At 57.8% G+C, this 15,561-nt stretch overlaps 1 protein-coding gene across 1 annotated transcript; it reads right to left on the bottom strand.

Moving 5' to 3' along the window:
• Positions 1–3,698: 3,698 nt before the first annotated feature.
• On the bottom strand, positions 3,699–10,855 carry STMN3 (stathmin 3). The gene is made up of 6 exons (XM_081257487.1): positions 10,765–10,855; positions 10,361–10,536; positions 8,966–9,157; positions 7,327–8,438; positions 6,793–6,917; positions 3,699–4,476 (listed from the first exon to the last, which is right to left on the bottom strand). Exons 1-4 carry the CDS (start codon positions 10,844–10,846, stop codon positions 8,379–8,381), a joined length of 510 nt encoding a protein of 169 aa, XP_081113613.1. The 5' UTR covers positions 10,847–10,855; the 3' UTR covers positions 3,699–4,476; positions 6,793–6,917; positions 7,327–8,378.
• Positions 10,856–15,561: the final 4,706 nt, after the last annotated feature.

Raw genomic sequence — 15,561 nt, 5'->3', positions numbered from 1 at the left:
GGGTCTCCCCAGAGGCAGGCGGGAGGGCTGCCCCGGGAGTCGTACAGTCCGAATCCTGCGATTATCATGGCTTATTTTTGTAGCAAGCGTTAAAAACGGCTTTGAACATCCTCACTTCTGGATCCGCGCGGCTCCCCCCAGTGTTCCTGTGTCGACCCCCAGCCGCGCTGTCCTGTGCTGTAGTCACTGGCCACGTGTGCTCATTTCAATTTACGTTAACTGAAGTTAAAATTCAGTTCCTGCGCAATCACAGAGGCATTAAAAGACACCCTGATGAAGGGTTAGGAACGACCTGAAAACTCTCTTTTTTAATGGCTGGAGTGCAAAGTCCCTGCGTTTTCCAGAACGTGAGAAGGTTAGCATCACTCAGCTTTCCTGGAGTTCCTTTGACTTGGGAGCGAGTACAAACAGGCCTTGCTGTTTGATTGAAAGGTGCAGTGGGGGCCCAGGGGGTGGTGAGTGGGGTCACCTGCCCTGCCCAGGCCGGGGCACTTGTGAGGCATCCTGTTCCTGCCCCAGGACTCCTGGAGGAAGCGCTGCAGCCGTGGTGGGGTTGGGCACATCCCCACATCTCCCTGTTCTCTGTCTCCCCACCTGCACCCGGCAGTCAGGGGGACCCAGAGGGTGGCTGAGGCTGGCTGTTCTCAGACCAGGGAAGGCACGTGCGAAGTCTCCTCGTGTGTGGTGTCACTGCTCTGGCTGCTGTCAGCTGCGGGAGACTCGGGTGCCCAGTGAAAGGCTGCGGGGTCTGCGGATGCTCCCTGTCAGGAGACAGAGAAGGCAGAAAACAAATGCCTTCTTTAGGACCAAGCCGTGAACCTGTGTTCATACGTAGGTAGGAAGACTACTGAAGGCCATTTCCCAGACTGGGAAGTTTCAAGCAAACTTCATTTCAGTGATGTTATAATTGGGAGAGTTAACGCTTTCATTCTGTTTTCAATAATATAGAGTGTACTCAAGCAAGTGATGAAAAGGTCACTGTTTTTAAAGATTAAACTATTGAGCCTATGTCAGTGCAGCTATTTTATCATCTGGTAAATACAAGAGCAGGTGTGTCTGGTCTGTGCATATCATTTATTTGAGTTTCCCTGTCCTCACGTTCCGGAAGTAAATGCCCATAAAGTCAAAGGGAGAGGGCTTCCCTGGTGGCACAGTGGTTAAGAATCCACCTGCCAATGCAGAGGACACGGGTTTGAGCCCTGGTCCCGGAAGATCCCACATGCCACGGAGCAGCTAAGCCCGTGCGCCACAGCTGCCGAGCCTGCTCTCTAGAGCCTGCGAGCCACAACTACTGAGCCCAACTACCGAAACCCATGTACCTAGAGCCCGTGCTCCGCAACAAGAGAAGCCATCGCAGTGAGAAGCCCACGCGCCACAAGGAAGAGTAGCCCCGCTCGCCGCAACTAGAGAAAGCCCGCGTGCAACAACGAAGACCCAACACAGCCAAAAATAAAATAAATTTTAAAAATTAATTAATTAAAAAAAAATGTTAAAGGGAGAAAGCTCAGAAGGATGCAAGAGGCAGACCAGGCCAGGTCCTGCTGCTACACAGTTGGGATGAGCTGTGGCCGCTGGCCCTGGAGTCTGGGCACCCCAGACTCCCCATTCTGAGTTTCCACTGCTGCGTGGCCTCCACGTATTTCTACCACAGGACCTCAGGCCTGGCGTTTGAATCTGCGCTCACCTTTTCTGTCTCCGAAGCATTGGGCTCTGATTGGCTGACAGGATGGATTAGTTTCTCCTGGGGTCTGGGGTGGTGATTTCTCCCCTGTGCTCCCAAGGGGAGGGGAGCTTCCACTCTTGGTTTACTACAGAGGAGAGTAAACCAGGAGAGACAGAGTGTCATCATGGGCCCAAGGATGCGGTGGGGTTGTCATGCCCCACCCTCTACTTCGTCTCCACCACACACAGCCCCTGACCAGACTGGAAGCAGGACCAAGGCAGGCCCAGCTTACCCAGCAATAACCTGTCCCTCCCTTCCTCCACTCTGCAGGCCCCGAGGTCCAGGACCTCCTGCCTGGGGGAGGGTGACACACGCACTGGGAATTACAGAACCGTGCACAGGTAAAAGGTGTGTTTAAGCGCAGGACAGACCATTCAACCCGTGTAAGAATATGAAAGGTTTATTAATATGGTTTCAGATGCACAGTGCAGCCAACCTTTAAGAAACTACCCCTCATCTAGCTTTGGTTTAGTATTAAAGACCAAGCTATTGAAATAGTTTCTTTTTCCAACCATATATCTGTGTGTGGCTAGATTTTTTTCTCATATGCTTCAACCATTCTAATTCTTTTCTTTTTTAAGGAAAACGTCACTTTTTCATTATAAAATGTTAACATGTAATGGGTGTATCATTTTTTCGTGAATTACTGTTTTTTAAAATAAATTTATTTAATTTATTTATTTTTGGCCGCGTTGGGTCTTCATTGCTACGCGCGGGCTTTTCTCTAGTTGCGGAGAGCGGGGGCTTCTCATTGTCATGGCTTCTCTTGTTGTGGAGCACGGGCTCTAGGCGCGCAGGCTTAGTAGTTGTGGCGCACAGGCTTAGTTGCTCCGCGGCATGTGGGGTCTTCCTGGACAAGGGCTCGAACCTGTGTCCCTTGCATTGGCAGGCGGATTCTTAACCATTGCGCCGCCAGGGAAGCCCCTGAATTACTGATTTTTTAAAATATGTATTTGGCCGCAGCGGTTCTTAGTTGCGCCATGCGGGATCTTTAGTTGCAGCATGCAGGATCCAGTTCCCTGACCAGGGGTCGAACCCGGGCCCCCTGCATTGGGGGCACAGAGTGTTAACCACTGGACCACCAGGGAAGTCCCTGAATTGCGGGTTTTTTGTTTGTTGGTTTTAATTTTTGGCCGCACCACACGGCTTGCAGGATCTTAGTTCCATGACCAGGGATCGAACCTGCGCCCTCAGCAGTGAAAGTGCAGAGTCCTAACCACTGGACCACCAGGGAATTCCCTGAATTACTGTTTTTTTAATTTCTGGGTTTTAATTCCCAGTGTGGTCCCTGTCATCCCGAATAGCCCACGTAAACAGAGCTCTTTGGGGGTCCTCCATAAATTTTAAGATTATAAGAGGTCCCTGGAACCAAAAAGTTGGGGAAGTTTTCTCAGAAATCCTAGTACATCCATGAAATAGATGATTGTCCGACGCTTGAAGCGATGTTTGTGAGGACGTAGGGGAAGCGCAAACACGTCACTGCGCGTCTCAGCGGTCTGAACTCGGGCTCACTTCAGCACCTCTTGAGGGGTAAGTCCTCTCCAGGGGAAGGAGTTTGGTGGATCAAGACTTTTGTCTTTATACTTTGTAGTGTGCAGTGAACATGTATTATGTTTGTAACCAGAAAAAATGTTAGTGTCATAAGATAACGCCTACTCTGTTCTCCTCGTAGTGGACCTTGTGAGGTTAAAAACTTTTTTTTTTTTTTTTTTGCGGTAGGCGGGCCTCTCACTGTCATGGCCTGTCCCACCGTGGAGCACAGGCTCTGGATGCGCAGGCTCAGCGGCCATGGCTCACGGGCCCAGCTGCTCCGCGGCATGTGGGATCTTCCCGGACCGGGACACAAACCCGTGTCCCCTGCATCGGCAGGCGGACTCTCAACCACTGCGCCACCAGGGAAGCCCGGTTAAAAACATTTTAACGTGCTTTAAAAAATCATAAACTACCATATGTAACATAAGGTTTTATTGACTCACATGCAGTTTCTCACAGGGCAGGGCCTGGGTGTTCAAATCCATCACTGTTCTCTGGAGTGAGACACACAGATGTAATAAGCACTCACTAAACTCATGTTGAATACATAAATTAGTGCATGGATGTTTTAAAGTTACGAATTATGTACCTACAACTGCTGCCTGGGATTGACTCGTGTCCTCCAGAAATGTGGTGACGTCACAAGTCCCAGGGCCTCAGAATGAGCCCTTATTTGGAACTAGGGTTGTTGCAGGTATAATTAGTTAAATAATGAGGTCGTGTTGGATTGGGGATCCCTAATCCAGTGACTGGTGTCCCATAGGGACAGACACACAGAGGGAGAGGCAGAGACACGTGTGCTGCGTCCACAAGCCAAGAATAGCCGGTGTCCAGCAGCGCCCGGCCTCAAGTTCCCAATCCCTGGGGTGGCCCCCACTGCGTGGAGGCTGGCACTGCTCATCACGGCGCCAGCCACCTGCGGGGCATAGAAGTCCAAACACTTCATTCCTGGCATCCTGACATCCAGGTCGCCAAGGAGAGCGCGATGCAGCCGAGCACCGACAGGACGAGCTTTACTCAGGAGAGAAGAGACCAGGTCGGCTTCCACCGTGGGCATCGTCCCCACGCCGGGTCCTCCCCCCGCTGCTGGCTTGCACGCACCCATCTTGTGCTGCAGGAAGGACCTGACCCCTCCTGAGGAGTCTGACATGCTGAGCGCTGGGGGTGCGTCCATCTCACAACTGGAGGGAGGCCCACACACAGGCTCTGTGGGCCCCCATCTGTTGAAAAGAAAACGGTGCTGTTCTTAGTGGCCCTTCGGCGGGGGGAGAGACTGCCTTTCCCGACAGCTGAAGCTGGGAGGGCCGATCCTGGCCCTCCCCTCCCCTCCAGTCCTGAGGGAGGTGGCCTGGCAACACCTGACTTCCAACTGAAAGGAGACACCTCTGTGGTTTCAAGGCCCCTAGTTTGTTGCACACGTACAAGCAGTCGAGAAAACGAATACAGCTGCCAAATAGCACAATTCTTTTTCCTCAGCAGAAAGAGAAACAGCTGCAGTTTGTACCCACTCTTGCCACCTTCCCTTCTACTCAGCCACACCTGAGCTTGCCCGGCAAGGATGCGTGAGGGGCTGGAGGGGGGCCCCGCTGGGACAGGCGTCTGTCTGTGCTTCCATCTTGCCTGCCTTGCTGGACACCCTGTTTCACGGTGGGGGCCCACTGCTGCCCCCAGGCACCGAGCCAGCACCCACTGTGTCCAGAACTCACAGGGTCATCAAGGCAGAGTGTCTGAGGTGGTTTTAAAACCTGTCCCCAGAGTCTGTGACATTCCTCCTTTCCAAGGTGGGGCCTCACCCCCCCCCACCCCCGCCTTGAGGGTAGGCTGTTCTTAATGACTCACTTGGGCCTCTGTGACTAGTCCACGCCCATGTGAGCCAGCCCACTTGGAAGTGGGCACTCCAAGCCCACGCAGCCTCCAGACAACCCCCACTGGTGTCCTGACTGCGGCCTCCTGAGAGGCTCTGGGCCAGAACCACCCAGCTCCTGGAGCCCTGACTCAACAGAAATGATGTTGGTTGTTTTCAGCCACTGCTTGGACTCACTTGTTACACAGCAGTAGGTAACGAATACAGCTCTAACTGGCTTCCCAGGAGTCCCCGTTTGTTTGCTGCTCTTTGTTGAGAAGCGTGATTGCTTTTCTGCAAAGGATTCCCCATCATCTCCCAACCTCCGAGACTCCATATGGTGACTGCCCCTCAGTGCCTTACCAGGGCCGCCTAAGAGGTAAGAGGCCCTGACCTTGACCAGCTGCTCTTCTGGGAGCTCCAGGGCTGTGCGCTTCTATGTGGTGAGCATGTGGCTGTGAACCCAGATGACAGGCATGCAGAACTCACGCCTCATAAAAATATTTTCCATGTATTTCCTTCCACTTCTGCAGATTTCTGATGTCTCCACCTTACTGGAGGCTGTGTGTCCTGGGTTCTGACTTTCCCACCTCTCCCTGGACAGGGGAAGGTGGGGAGATGGTGAGAGTTCCCTGGAGCCTGGGGAAGTAGCTAGGACTGCCCCAGGAGAGGGCTGTGGGTTTGGGGAGAGGTGAGTGGGTCTCTGGGTCCTGGGGAGCAGCCATCTCTCCAGGGCCTGTACCTGAGGTCCATGTGTGGACCTGAGCATGGCTCAGCGTGGACGTTACGAAACATGCCTTCTCCCCAGCAGAGGGGTCCCTCCCTGCTGGGCACCCCAAGGGGCAGTTCGGGTCCCCAGGACAGACATGTCCACCAGTGTGAGTCACGATGCCTGCTTGTCTCTTTTTGCCACTGCAGGTCCCCATGTTGGGGCCAGATCTGTGTCTGTGAACCGTTAGCTGCCCAACGGGGTCCACAGAGCCATGGGACACACCCTGGGATTCTAGGACCACCCCCCATCCAAGCAAGTGGTGAGAAGGGCAGGCCGCAGACCTCAGACCCCGATCTTCCTCTGCAGCGGCAAGCTGAGAGCCCGGCCCACAGGAGGGCACCGCCCTGGGGGAGCTGGGGTGGCCCCACCTGCAGCGGAGGTCCCAGCCTTCTCCCTCCTACCCCCACTGTCTCCTGGGGCTCCAGAAGGGAAAGTGGGCTCGCGTGCTGTTTATATGCTCTTTTCTTAAAATCGCCATTGTCATGAAAACTGTTCGCAGTTGTGGTGATGACACACAAGGGTGGGGTTTCCAGGGGGACGCTTGCCCAGGCAGTGGCCTCGCAGCTCATCTGACCCCACAGATGCAGGACACACGCTGGGACAGTTCAAGCGTTTCTTAAACACACACATTTTTTTTAATCGTTCATTTGATTTAATTTTTAAGTTCACTTTTACTACGTGGATGAGATGGGTGTGTATTACACTAGGGCTTCCGCTATGAGAGAGCTGCCACTGCTCAGAGAAATCCAACCCTCAGTCCCTTTCCGCTCCCCTTTCTGAGTCCCACAAAAGCCACCGGTGGGCACTGCTGGGTTCCAGTCCTGGCTTGTCACTCCCTCGGGGGCTGTCTCAGTGGGGACAGGGAAGGGGGGCACAGGTCCCAACTTCCCCCGAAGCCCACTGCAATGGATCAGTACCCACCCATGCTCCCTGGCTTGGCTCTGGGAGGTCACCAGCAGTGTCCCCATAGGTTTCTGTAGAACGAAAGCCAGGGGCACTGAGGGCTGCAATCATCTGGTTTCTGAGGCACTGGCTCTGGGTCCTTCCTGCAAGAAACGCCTCATGCTTTCCACCAAGAGGCTGGCCAGCGAGGACTCGGACCCAAGCACCCAGTCGTGGGGCTGGTCTGCCATGAAGAAGAGGAGGCTGCTGCTCTGTCCAAGCAGGTAGCCGTCCTCGAAGGCTGGCGCTGGGGGGTCTGGAGGTGCCCCCAGACTGAGGGAGGGGGAGGAGGCCAGCCGAGGAGGGTCTTGGCAGGAGATAGAGCCAGGCCTCCAACCTGCAGGCTGGCCAGAGTGGGCCACCAGCCAGGAATGGAAGGATGGAGCAGGTGAGGAGGTGGCTTGGGAACCCTGTCCCCTGCCCCTGACATCTGAATCTTCAGGCACTGGTCCCCCACCCCCCAGCATCTACTCAGGGCTCCCAGAGGGGCACTTGTGGCTGCCACCCACTCACACTGGGCCGCCTGTCCAGAGGTGCACCTGAAAGCCCTGTGGCCAGCAGTGTGGGAGCATCTTTTGACCAGAGCAGAGGGCACACGGGAGGGGGCTGAGACTCCAAAGGGCTATAAGGATGGGTCCTCCAAGGGCATCTGCAAAGCCTGGAGAAGGAGAGGAAGGGCAGTGGGAGGCTGGCTTTCCCTGCACAGGTGCTGGGCCAGAAGGAAGAGGGCCCTTCTGGGAGGAGGGGCCAGCATGTGTCCATGCTGCCCACAACCCTCTAGACCACGGCAGCTTGCTCATAGGTCCCTGGTGGAACATGCCCACTCCCCTGAAGACCCAGGCCAAGCCACACCCCACCACCACTCCAGCCAAGGGCAATGACCGAAGCCTCCCAGGCCAGCCAAGGGTGCCAACCTCAGGCCAGGGGGTCTCAGAGGGCCCCTGTGCCACCACATTAAAGTGTGCTGCAGCTCATACCCACCAGTTCCAAAAAGCACCATTGCACACGGGGTTCCCAGGGCTGGCCAGTGACAGGGTACCTGGCCCCCACTGCCCAGAGGTCCTTCTCTGTCCAAGTCTGTCTTCCTCCGCCCCCTCCTGCGTGCCCAGCCCCTCTCCCAGGGGAGGACATCCAGGTGGAGGTGGCCCTGCCTGCCGGCAGGAGCTGCCTCAAAAGACATGCCCTAAGTGACAAGGTGCTCACAGCACAACCCAGCACAAGGACCTGCGTGTTCCTGCCACCATCAATGGATTTATTGAGGTCGCCACCACGTCCACTAAGAGGGCTGCCAAGAGGGGACCCAGCCACTGCCAGCCTGGGGCCTGAACTGCGGGGCTGTGTGCCACACCCTGGGGGCTCCACAGGAAGAGCCTGTGGTCAAAGCCTTGCCACGAGGGCTGGACAGCTCGGAATGCGGAAAGAGAAGCTGAAGCTGGGAGAACAGGAGGGGAGGAGGAACGGGAGCAAAAGCTGCATCTAGACAAAGTCGAACAAAACAAAACCGAAACCCAGTTGTGTTCTTGTCTCATCTCGGGATCCAGGCGCCGCGGTGTCCAAACGGCCGCTTAGCCGGACATCTCCTCCCGCTGCTCCTTGTTCCTGCGCACTTCGGCAGCGTGCAGCTCCTGCGGGACAGGCGGGGTGGGCGGGGCCCTGCAGCCGGTAGGGGCGGGGGCCTGCCCCCCACCCCTCCTGGGCTCTGGGGGCCCTGGGGTCTTTTCCTCCCTAGACTGGCTCGGTCCCAGGTGCGGCAGATGTGACCAATGAGGACACCTTAGTGACCAGGAGCAACAGAGGGCAGGGGCAGGCCCGTGTCACGGACTGAAAGTGCGGCTTAAGGGTGGGGGCTGGCCCTCAGTGAGCCTGGGGTGGTGTCCAGACCGGAGCATTGTGACTCAGGGAATTTCTCCGGGAGTGCAGGTTCGGGCCTCCCCGGAACTAACCTGGTCCCGCTCGCAGGGAGGCTGCTGCGGCCTGGGCAGGGGCTCGCCTCACCCTGGCTAGCCCCAGTAGGACGGGGCGTCACGGGGAGGCCGGACTGCGGGAGCGCTGCTGGCGTAGCGGGCAGGGACCGGCCAAAGGCCGAAAGAAGGGGCTCCTGGGGGCCCCCTGCGTCGGGCCCCGCCCCGCCCCGCCCCGCCCCGGCGCGCACCTTCTCGCGCAGCCGCTCACGCAGCGCGGCCAAGTGCGCCTCGCGGATCTCCTTGCTGAGCTCCATCTTGTAGTTGAGCTTCTCCTCGGCCATGCGGCTGAAGTTGTTGTTCTCCTCCAGCGCCTTGTGCAGCACCTCGCGCTCGTGCTCACGCCGCTCCGCCAGCTGCTTCAGCACCTGCGCCTCCTGCGTCTGCGCGGGCGGCCGGGCGGGCGAGCGTGAGGGTCGGCCGGGTCCACCCCGCCCCGTCACGCCTCCCTGCGCCGCTCTCCGAGCCCCGCCCAGTGACCCGCGCCCCGCCCCGCCGCCCCGCCCAAGCCCACCGCCTCCCGCCCACCGGACTCGTCCTCGGGGAGTTCGGGGCTGCACTGTCCTGCCGTCAGCTGGGGTGACCACCTCATCCCCAGGCAAGCCCTCCCTGTCCACCCTCGGCCGCAGAGCTGCCCCCTCCCCGCTGGGCTCCGGGCGCCCCCGCTCCATCCCGCTCCAGAGTCCGAGCTGCCCTCGGGGAATGTGGGAGGAGCGGAGGAAGCTCTTGCGGGCTGTCGCGGAGCCTTCCCCGTCTTTTCCTCAAACGTCTGCCCGCTGAGCACAAAGTAGGTGCTTAATACACACCGGGTTCTGAGCTCCCTAAGGTGCTGGGGGCGGTGGAGGGGTCCCAGGGCCGCTAGGGAAGGGACGAGTTGGAACGAGGAGGGTGGGGCTGCTGGCGCCACTGTCCGGCCCTGCTGGTGGCCGCGGGAGTTGACCCGAGGCGCCCAGAGGTAATTGGCCTCCCTCAGCCTCCTTCAGAAGGCTGCTGGGCTCCACCAACGTGCCAGTCACTACTAGTTAACCCTGAGAAGCCTGGGTCCCCAGGGCTCACCGGTCCTGCCGCAAGGGGGATAGAGCTGCTGCCCCTCCCTGCCCAGTGGGCTTGGGCACCAGGACAGCACTCCTGAGAGCACGTGCTTCTCTGCGTGTGTCTCGGTTTCAGAGGGGCTGGTGTGAGAAAGGGTGGGGAGGGGCCTGCTTCTCCCAGGGGCCCCCTGAGCTCCGAGCTCATGGAAAGCCCTTCCTTCAGGCTCCCCTGCTCAGGAGGCTGTCGCCCAGCCTCCTCTCCCAGGGCCCCTCCTGGGGCTACCACCTGACCCTCCCCCCCTGCCAGCATGGCCAAGGGTGCCCCTCCCAGCAGTATCTGGTTCCTGTCTTCCTCCAGCTGGCTGCCAATGAGGAATCCTTCCTCCCCCGTCTCATTCTGATGGCTCAGGAGGTGGCCCCGGGACCATGAGACCCTCTCTGCTGCAGGCCCACAGCCCATCGAGTGCTTGGAGCACCCCGCACCTTGGGGACGCGGTCTGTGGCCAGCAAGGCCCCCGACCGTCTTTATCAGGACCCAGAGGGGTGGCTCCTTACCTTCCTCCGCCCCTCAGCTGCCTCCAGCCGCTTCTGCAGCTCCTCCAGGGAGGTGTCCTTCCTCTTGGGGGGGGAGGAGAGCATGGGACTCTCCGGGGACAGGTCGGAAGGGGACTTGAGGATGACCTCAAAGCTCTGGCCGGAGGCCCTCTTGTCCAGCTGCTTCACCTCCATGTCTGCAGGGCAAGAGCAGATGGGGGCTTCAGGGGGGCTGCTCAAGGAGGGGGCAGGCCGAGCACACACCCAAGTCAAGGGTTGAGAGGAGGGCTGAGGCTGCTCACGTGGGACTCCCAGGACCGCCCCCCCCCCAACAGGGACCCCTCTCCGGAAGGCAGCCAAGCGGGGGTTCACAGACGCCACGGGAGGGGGGAGCGAGGTCAGGGGCAGCAGCCGGGCACACTCACCCCCGTACTGGTAGATGGTGTTGGGGTGCGGCTGTGAGTAGAAGCAGGAACAGAGGAGGGACAGCACCGACAGCTCCTTCATCTTCCTGTAGGCTGAGGGTGTGAGGCCGGCCTGAGCAGGCGCCGTCCCTCGCACCTCCAGCCCCACCTCCCCGGATGCCCAGGCCTCCCTGCCTCTGCCCCCGTTGCTGCCCCCATGCGCCTGTCTGGGAGCCCGTTTACCTCGATCTTTTGTGTCCCACATCTCTGACTCTCTCTGTCCCTCCCTCCCTCCCAGATGTTGGCTGTCTTTCCCTGGGCATGCCTCCCCGTGGGTGTCCTGCACTGGTCTTTCTGTTCCTGTCTCTGAGTCCCTGCCCGACCCCCCGTCTGTCTTTGTCTCTCTCTCCCTCCTTTTCTCTCTCTTGGCATTTCTGTCTGTGACTCCGTTCATCCCTCTGTCTTTGTGGCTCTCCATCTGTCACGACCTCTCTTTGGATCTTTACGTCTCCATGACTCTCTGTCACTGTGTATCTTCCCGACTCTCCCCACCTCTGCCGCTCCACGTACTTCTCCTTCCTCCCCTTTCCCTCTCATGGACACTTGCCCGGTCAGTGGAGAGGTTAACCCCCACACTCGTGACTGGGCCAGCACAAACGTAGAGCTTCTGCAGGCAGCACTTTCTTGCGCTGCGCACTTAGGTGAAGCCCTCAGACCCTCCTGTCTGCCCCCCAGCCCACCCCCCATTTGCCCTGTAGTGCGCCCACCGTGGGATGAAATCAGGTTCTCAGCAGACACGCACTGGCTGCTCATCAAAAGCCAAAGGGACGGGAGCTGTCCGTTCAGCACCACAGCCTGCCCTCTGGCCTTGCGGGGTGAGTGCCCACAGCCAGTGTCCACACTACCCAACCAGAAAAGGAGGTAAGCCTGCTGAGGCCCTGAGCCTCGTCAGGGGAGGGGAGATGCTCGCTCTCAGAATGGAAATAATTGAGCTCTTCGTGGTTTGTTCATAGCAAGCCAGGCCCCAAAGGAGACACGTGGGTCTGACGTCTCACTGGCGCTCAACAATCCTGTGTGCCCAGTACTGTCACCCCCACTCAACAAAGAGGACACTGGGCCCAGGTAGCTGGGTGACTTGTTCAAAGCTCCTCCAGGGCAACCCCAGGTGGTCTGTGTTCTTTCCACCGCTGCAGTAGGTCCCAAAGACTAGGGGGCTCAGACCCATGCACCTGCCTCCCTGGCTGGAGAAGCTAGTATAGGTCTCTAGAGAGATACTCCACGGAGAGCGACTCCAGCTTCCATGAAAGAGCATGCGTAGTTACCCACAGCAGTCTTCCGAGGGGCAGACAGGTTGGACAAGAAACTCTCTGATGAAATTTCACACAAGATAATGTTTTTAAATTGATTTCACGTAAAATTGGGGAAAATGCTGGTGTAGAAACAGGACACAGGACAGAAGTGACCAGGCCCTGTCTGAGGGAACAGCTTGCTGTGAGCAGGGTCCTCTGACAACCAGTGCAGAGAATGATGTTATTTGATCTAAATGTCCTGATGTCCCAGACTCTTCTGGAGACAGCCCAAGAAGTTGTGACGGGAGCAGAGGGATCCTGAGCAAGCAGCAGGGAGAGCCTTTGGGGTCTTGGAGGAGAAGCAGGGCAAAGACACATGACTTGGTCACTGGCTCAGCAGTGTGGGAGGGAGGGCCAGGTAGGGGTAGGCCTCAAAGGGGATTTTGGCCTGACCTGTCGAGTTTGCTTTTTCACAGGCAGAATCTACTCACGTATTACTTATGTCATTAAAAGTTAACTTTAGAAAGGAGGCTGAGGGGTACCTCCCAGGACGTGTGCCTGGGAGGTAGAGGAGGCAGGACTGGGCAGAGCAGCTGTCCAGGAGCAGCAGAGCAGGAGATGTTTGGACACCTGGAGAAGCTGGGGAGGTAGCCAGGCCTGTGCTCAGAAGGGAAGGTGGGCCAGAAAGTGAGAGGGAGTCTGGTCAGAGGCCAGGGAGGCGGGGCCTCGGTCTAACCCTGCCAGCACCCACCACTCTGGCAACAAACACCAGCCCCCTACCCTGACCTTTCAGAGAGTCCTTTCTCATCCCGCGTTAAAACCTCCGAAAGAGTTCACCTTACAGGCCAGGAACCTGGGGCCTCACAGCTGCTCAAGGCCCTCTCTGCCTCAAGCCTGAGATTTTCCCAGGAAAAGGGCTGCAGATTAATAACAGAGGATTTTACAGACAAATGCCAGGGGCTCCCTTCCAGGCAACTGACACCTCAGCCTGGAGGGGGGCTGGTGGCAATTCAGGGGCAGGAGGGGGAGCTTGGGCAGGTGTGAGGCAGGCGAGAGGGGAGAGGGCTGGGGGCTCGAGACCGAGGTCAGAGTCTCCGAGGTCATGGCTCTGCCCAGCGGACAAGTGTCCAACTGGGAAGTGAAGGACTATGTCCCGCGGCTGCAAACGGGGACGCAGCTTGGCGTCTGGGGGTTGTGGAGACCCCCTGGGTTGGTGGCCTTTGAGGACCTTCCTTCTCAGAAGACCCTTCCTCAAGAAGCCCAGTAGGAAGGGGCGCCTCCCCAGGAGGGGGCTTGGGAGTGAGGCCTGCGCTGTGGTCTGGCTGCAGGTCAGAGGGGACTGCATGGTGGGTGGGGAACTGGCAAATTTGGAGAGAGTGAGCAGGGGGCAGCCTGCACCGGGGTTGGAGGTCAGGGCTGGGCCCAGCCACGTGCAAGACGGGAGGGTATGGCTGTATCTTCAGAGCCGGAGGGGCTTAAAGTTCCTCTCGTTGCAGAGGGAAGAGGTGGAGGCCCAGAGCTCTCCACAGACATAGCTCCAGCCAGGAAGTGGGGCCTTGAGGCACGCCCTCCCTTTTCTCTCCTCACCAGGACCCTCTCTTCCTTCCCCATCACTGACTTCAGAAAGTCATTAAAAACAAATCTCTACCATGAACTGGATTGCTTTGATCCCCCCTTTATAGTAAATGTTAAACATGCAAAAATGCATATTGGCCTTTTGGATGATGACATCTCAGAAGAGCAAGAGTTAGAAGGCACCAGATCAGCCTAGAGCACCTGGTAACAACAATAATCGTGCTCAAGGGGGATGGGGTGGGCACATCACACCCTTCCTCCAAACTGACTCTCAAGACCAGCCAGCCCAGACAGACTCCCTCATCAGCCTCATTTCTACAGAGGAGAAGGAGGTGCAGAGAGGGCAAGTGGCACCCCCAAAGTCACACAGCATGCCAGCATGGCAGCCCTGTCACGAGCCGAGGCCTCTGCACTTTCCTGTTGGGAGCCCCATGGTGGGTGGGGGAGGTCTTCCAGAACTAGGAGGGAAGGGGCCCCACAGATTCCCGCTCACCCCTAAAAGGGCCCTGGAGGCTGCTGCTAACTGCCTCCTCACAGATGGGGCTTGTTGCCACCCAGGCTGCCCCTTTCTCACTTGTCAGAGTCGGGAGCCCAGCATGGCAGGGGGTGACAGCAGAATTCACCTTTCTCTGGGAAGTGTGGCTACAGCAGTCATGCTGCCTGGCACGGACTGGGCACTCACCTCTTGCCAGGCCCCAGGCCAAGCACCGTGTCCTGAAACAGCTCATTCCACCCTCAGAACAAGCCTAGGGGAGGTGCTGTCGCTATCACGGTCACCCAGATGGGGAGAGTGAGCCCCTGAGAGTCTACGTAGCAGGTGCAAGGCCTTGCAGCTTGCCAGAGTTGCATGAGGAGATGAACACGAGCACGTCTACAAAAGTGCCTGAAGAGCTGAGCACCTGGGAAGGACACCAAGACGCAGTGTCCTCAGAACGTGGCCCATCAGGAGGCACTCAAGGGAGAGGCAGGGGCAAAGCTTTCCAATCTATGCACAAAGATGAGGCTAAGAGCAATCCTGCAGCGACCACAGACCAGAGCAGAGGTGACACTTCAAGGCCACTGAGGCACGAAAGTCTGCTCCAATCAAAGATGTGTTTTCAGAGAGAAGCCACAGCTGGTTCACTTACACCAATTTTGGCCACAGTTACCGGCGCTGTCATGTAGCCACTTCTGGGCCAGACCTCTCTCCTATCAAACTGCTATGGCCGGGAGAAGCTGCAGGTGAGCACAGGTGTGTGTACACACGGGCTGCACTCTATAGAGGGCAGTGCTGATGACAGAACATGAAAGGCCCAGCCCCACGTGATGTCAGCTATGAGCAGTTCTCCAGCTGGCACTGCAGTATGTCTTTGCTGGCCACGCTGGACAAAACTGACCAATTGCACTCATGGTCTCCTTTCTTTTTTCTTAAAAAAAAATTTTTTTTTTTTGGCTGCGTTGGGCCTTCGCTGTTGCACGCGGGCTTTCTCTAGTTGCTGCGAGTAAGGGCTACTCTTCGTTGTGGTGCACAGGCTTCTCATCATTGCGGTGGCTTCTCTTGTTGCAGAGCACGGGCTCTGGGCATGCGGGCTTCAGTAGTTGTGGCGTGTGGGCTCAGTAGTTGTGGCGCACGGGCTTAGTTGCTCCGCGGCACGTGGGATCTTCCCGGACCAGGGATCGAACCCGTGTCTCCTGCATTGGCAGGTGGGTTCTTAACCGCTGTGCCACCAGGGAAGTCCCATGGTCTCCTTCTTGACACCAGGGGTAACTTGGACACCCAGAACAATCCTGGGAAAAAGCATGGGTCAGCAGTGCCCCAAACTCTGGCCAAGAAGAGGGTCTGGTGCCAGGAAACTCTAAGGTCGGGGGGTCTGGGCCCAAGCCCTGACGGCCAACGATGGTGTGGCTTCGTCTGTGGCCCTCCAGCGCCTAACCTCAGTCTGCTCATGTCAGAGGATGAGAAGGAGGCCTGTTG

The sequence above is a fragment of the Mesoplodon bidens genome, assembly GCF_964165515.1.
Source record: "Mesoplodon bidens genome assembly, chromosome: 15".
In the NCBI taxonomy this organism is placed as follows: domain Eukaryota; kingdom Metazoa; phylum Chordata; class Mammalia; order Artiodactyla; family Ziphiidae; genus Mesoplodon; species Mesoplodon bidens.
This window is presented reverse-complemented; position numbering and strand designations above follow the sequence as displayed.

What these genes read in the sequence shown, in the direction of transcription:
- STMN3 (XM_081257487.1), bottom strand. Translation starts at nt 10,846, where the DNA reads ATGAAGGAGCTGTCGGTGCTGTCCCTCCTCTGTTCCTGCTTCTACTCA. An exon ending in CACCATCTACCAGTACGGGG is followed by an intron (nt 10,537 to 10,764) that starts GTGAGTGTGCCC and finishes CTTGCCCTGCAG; the next exon opens with ACATGGAGGTGAAGCAGCTG. An exon ending in CAGCTGAGGGGCGGAGGAAG is followed by an intron (nt 9,158 to 10,360) that starts GTAAGGAGCCAC and finishes CCGCCCGCGCAG; the next exon opens with ACGCAGGAGGCGCAGGTGCT.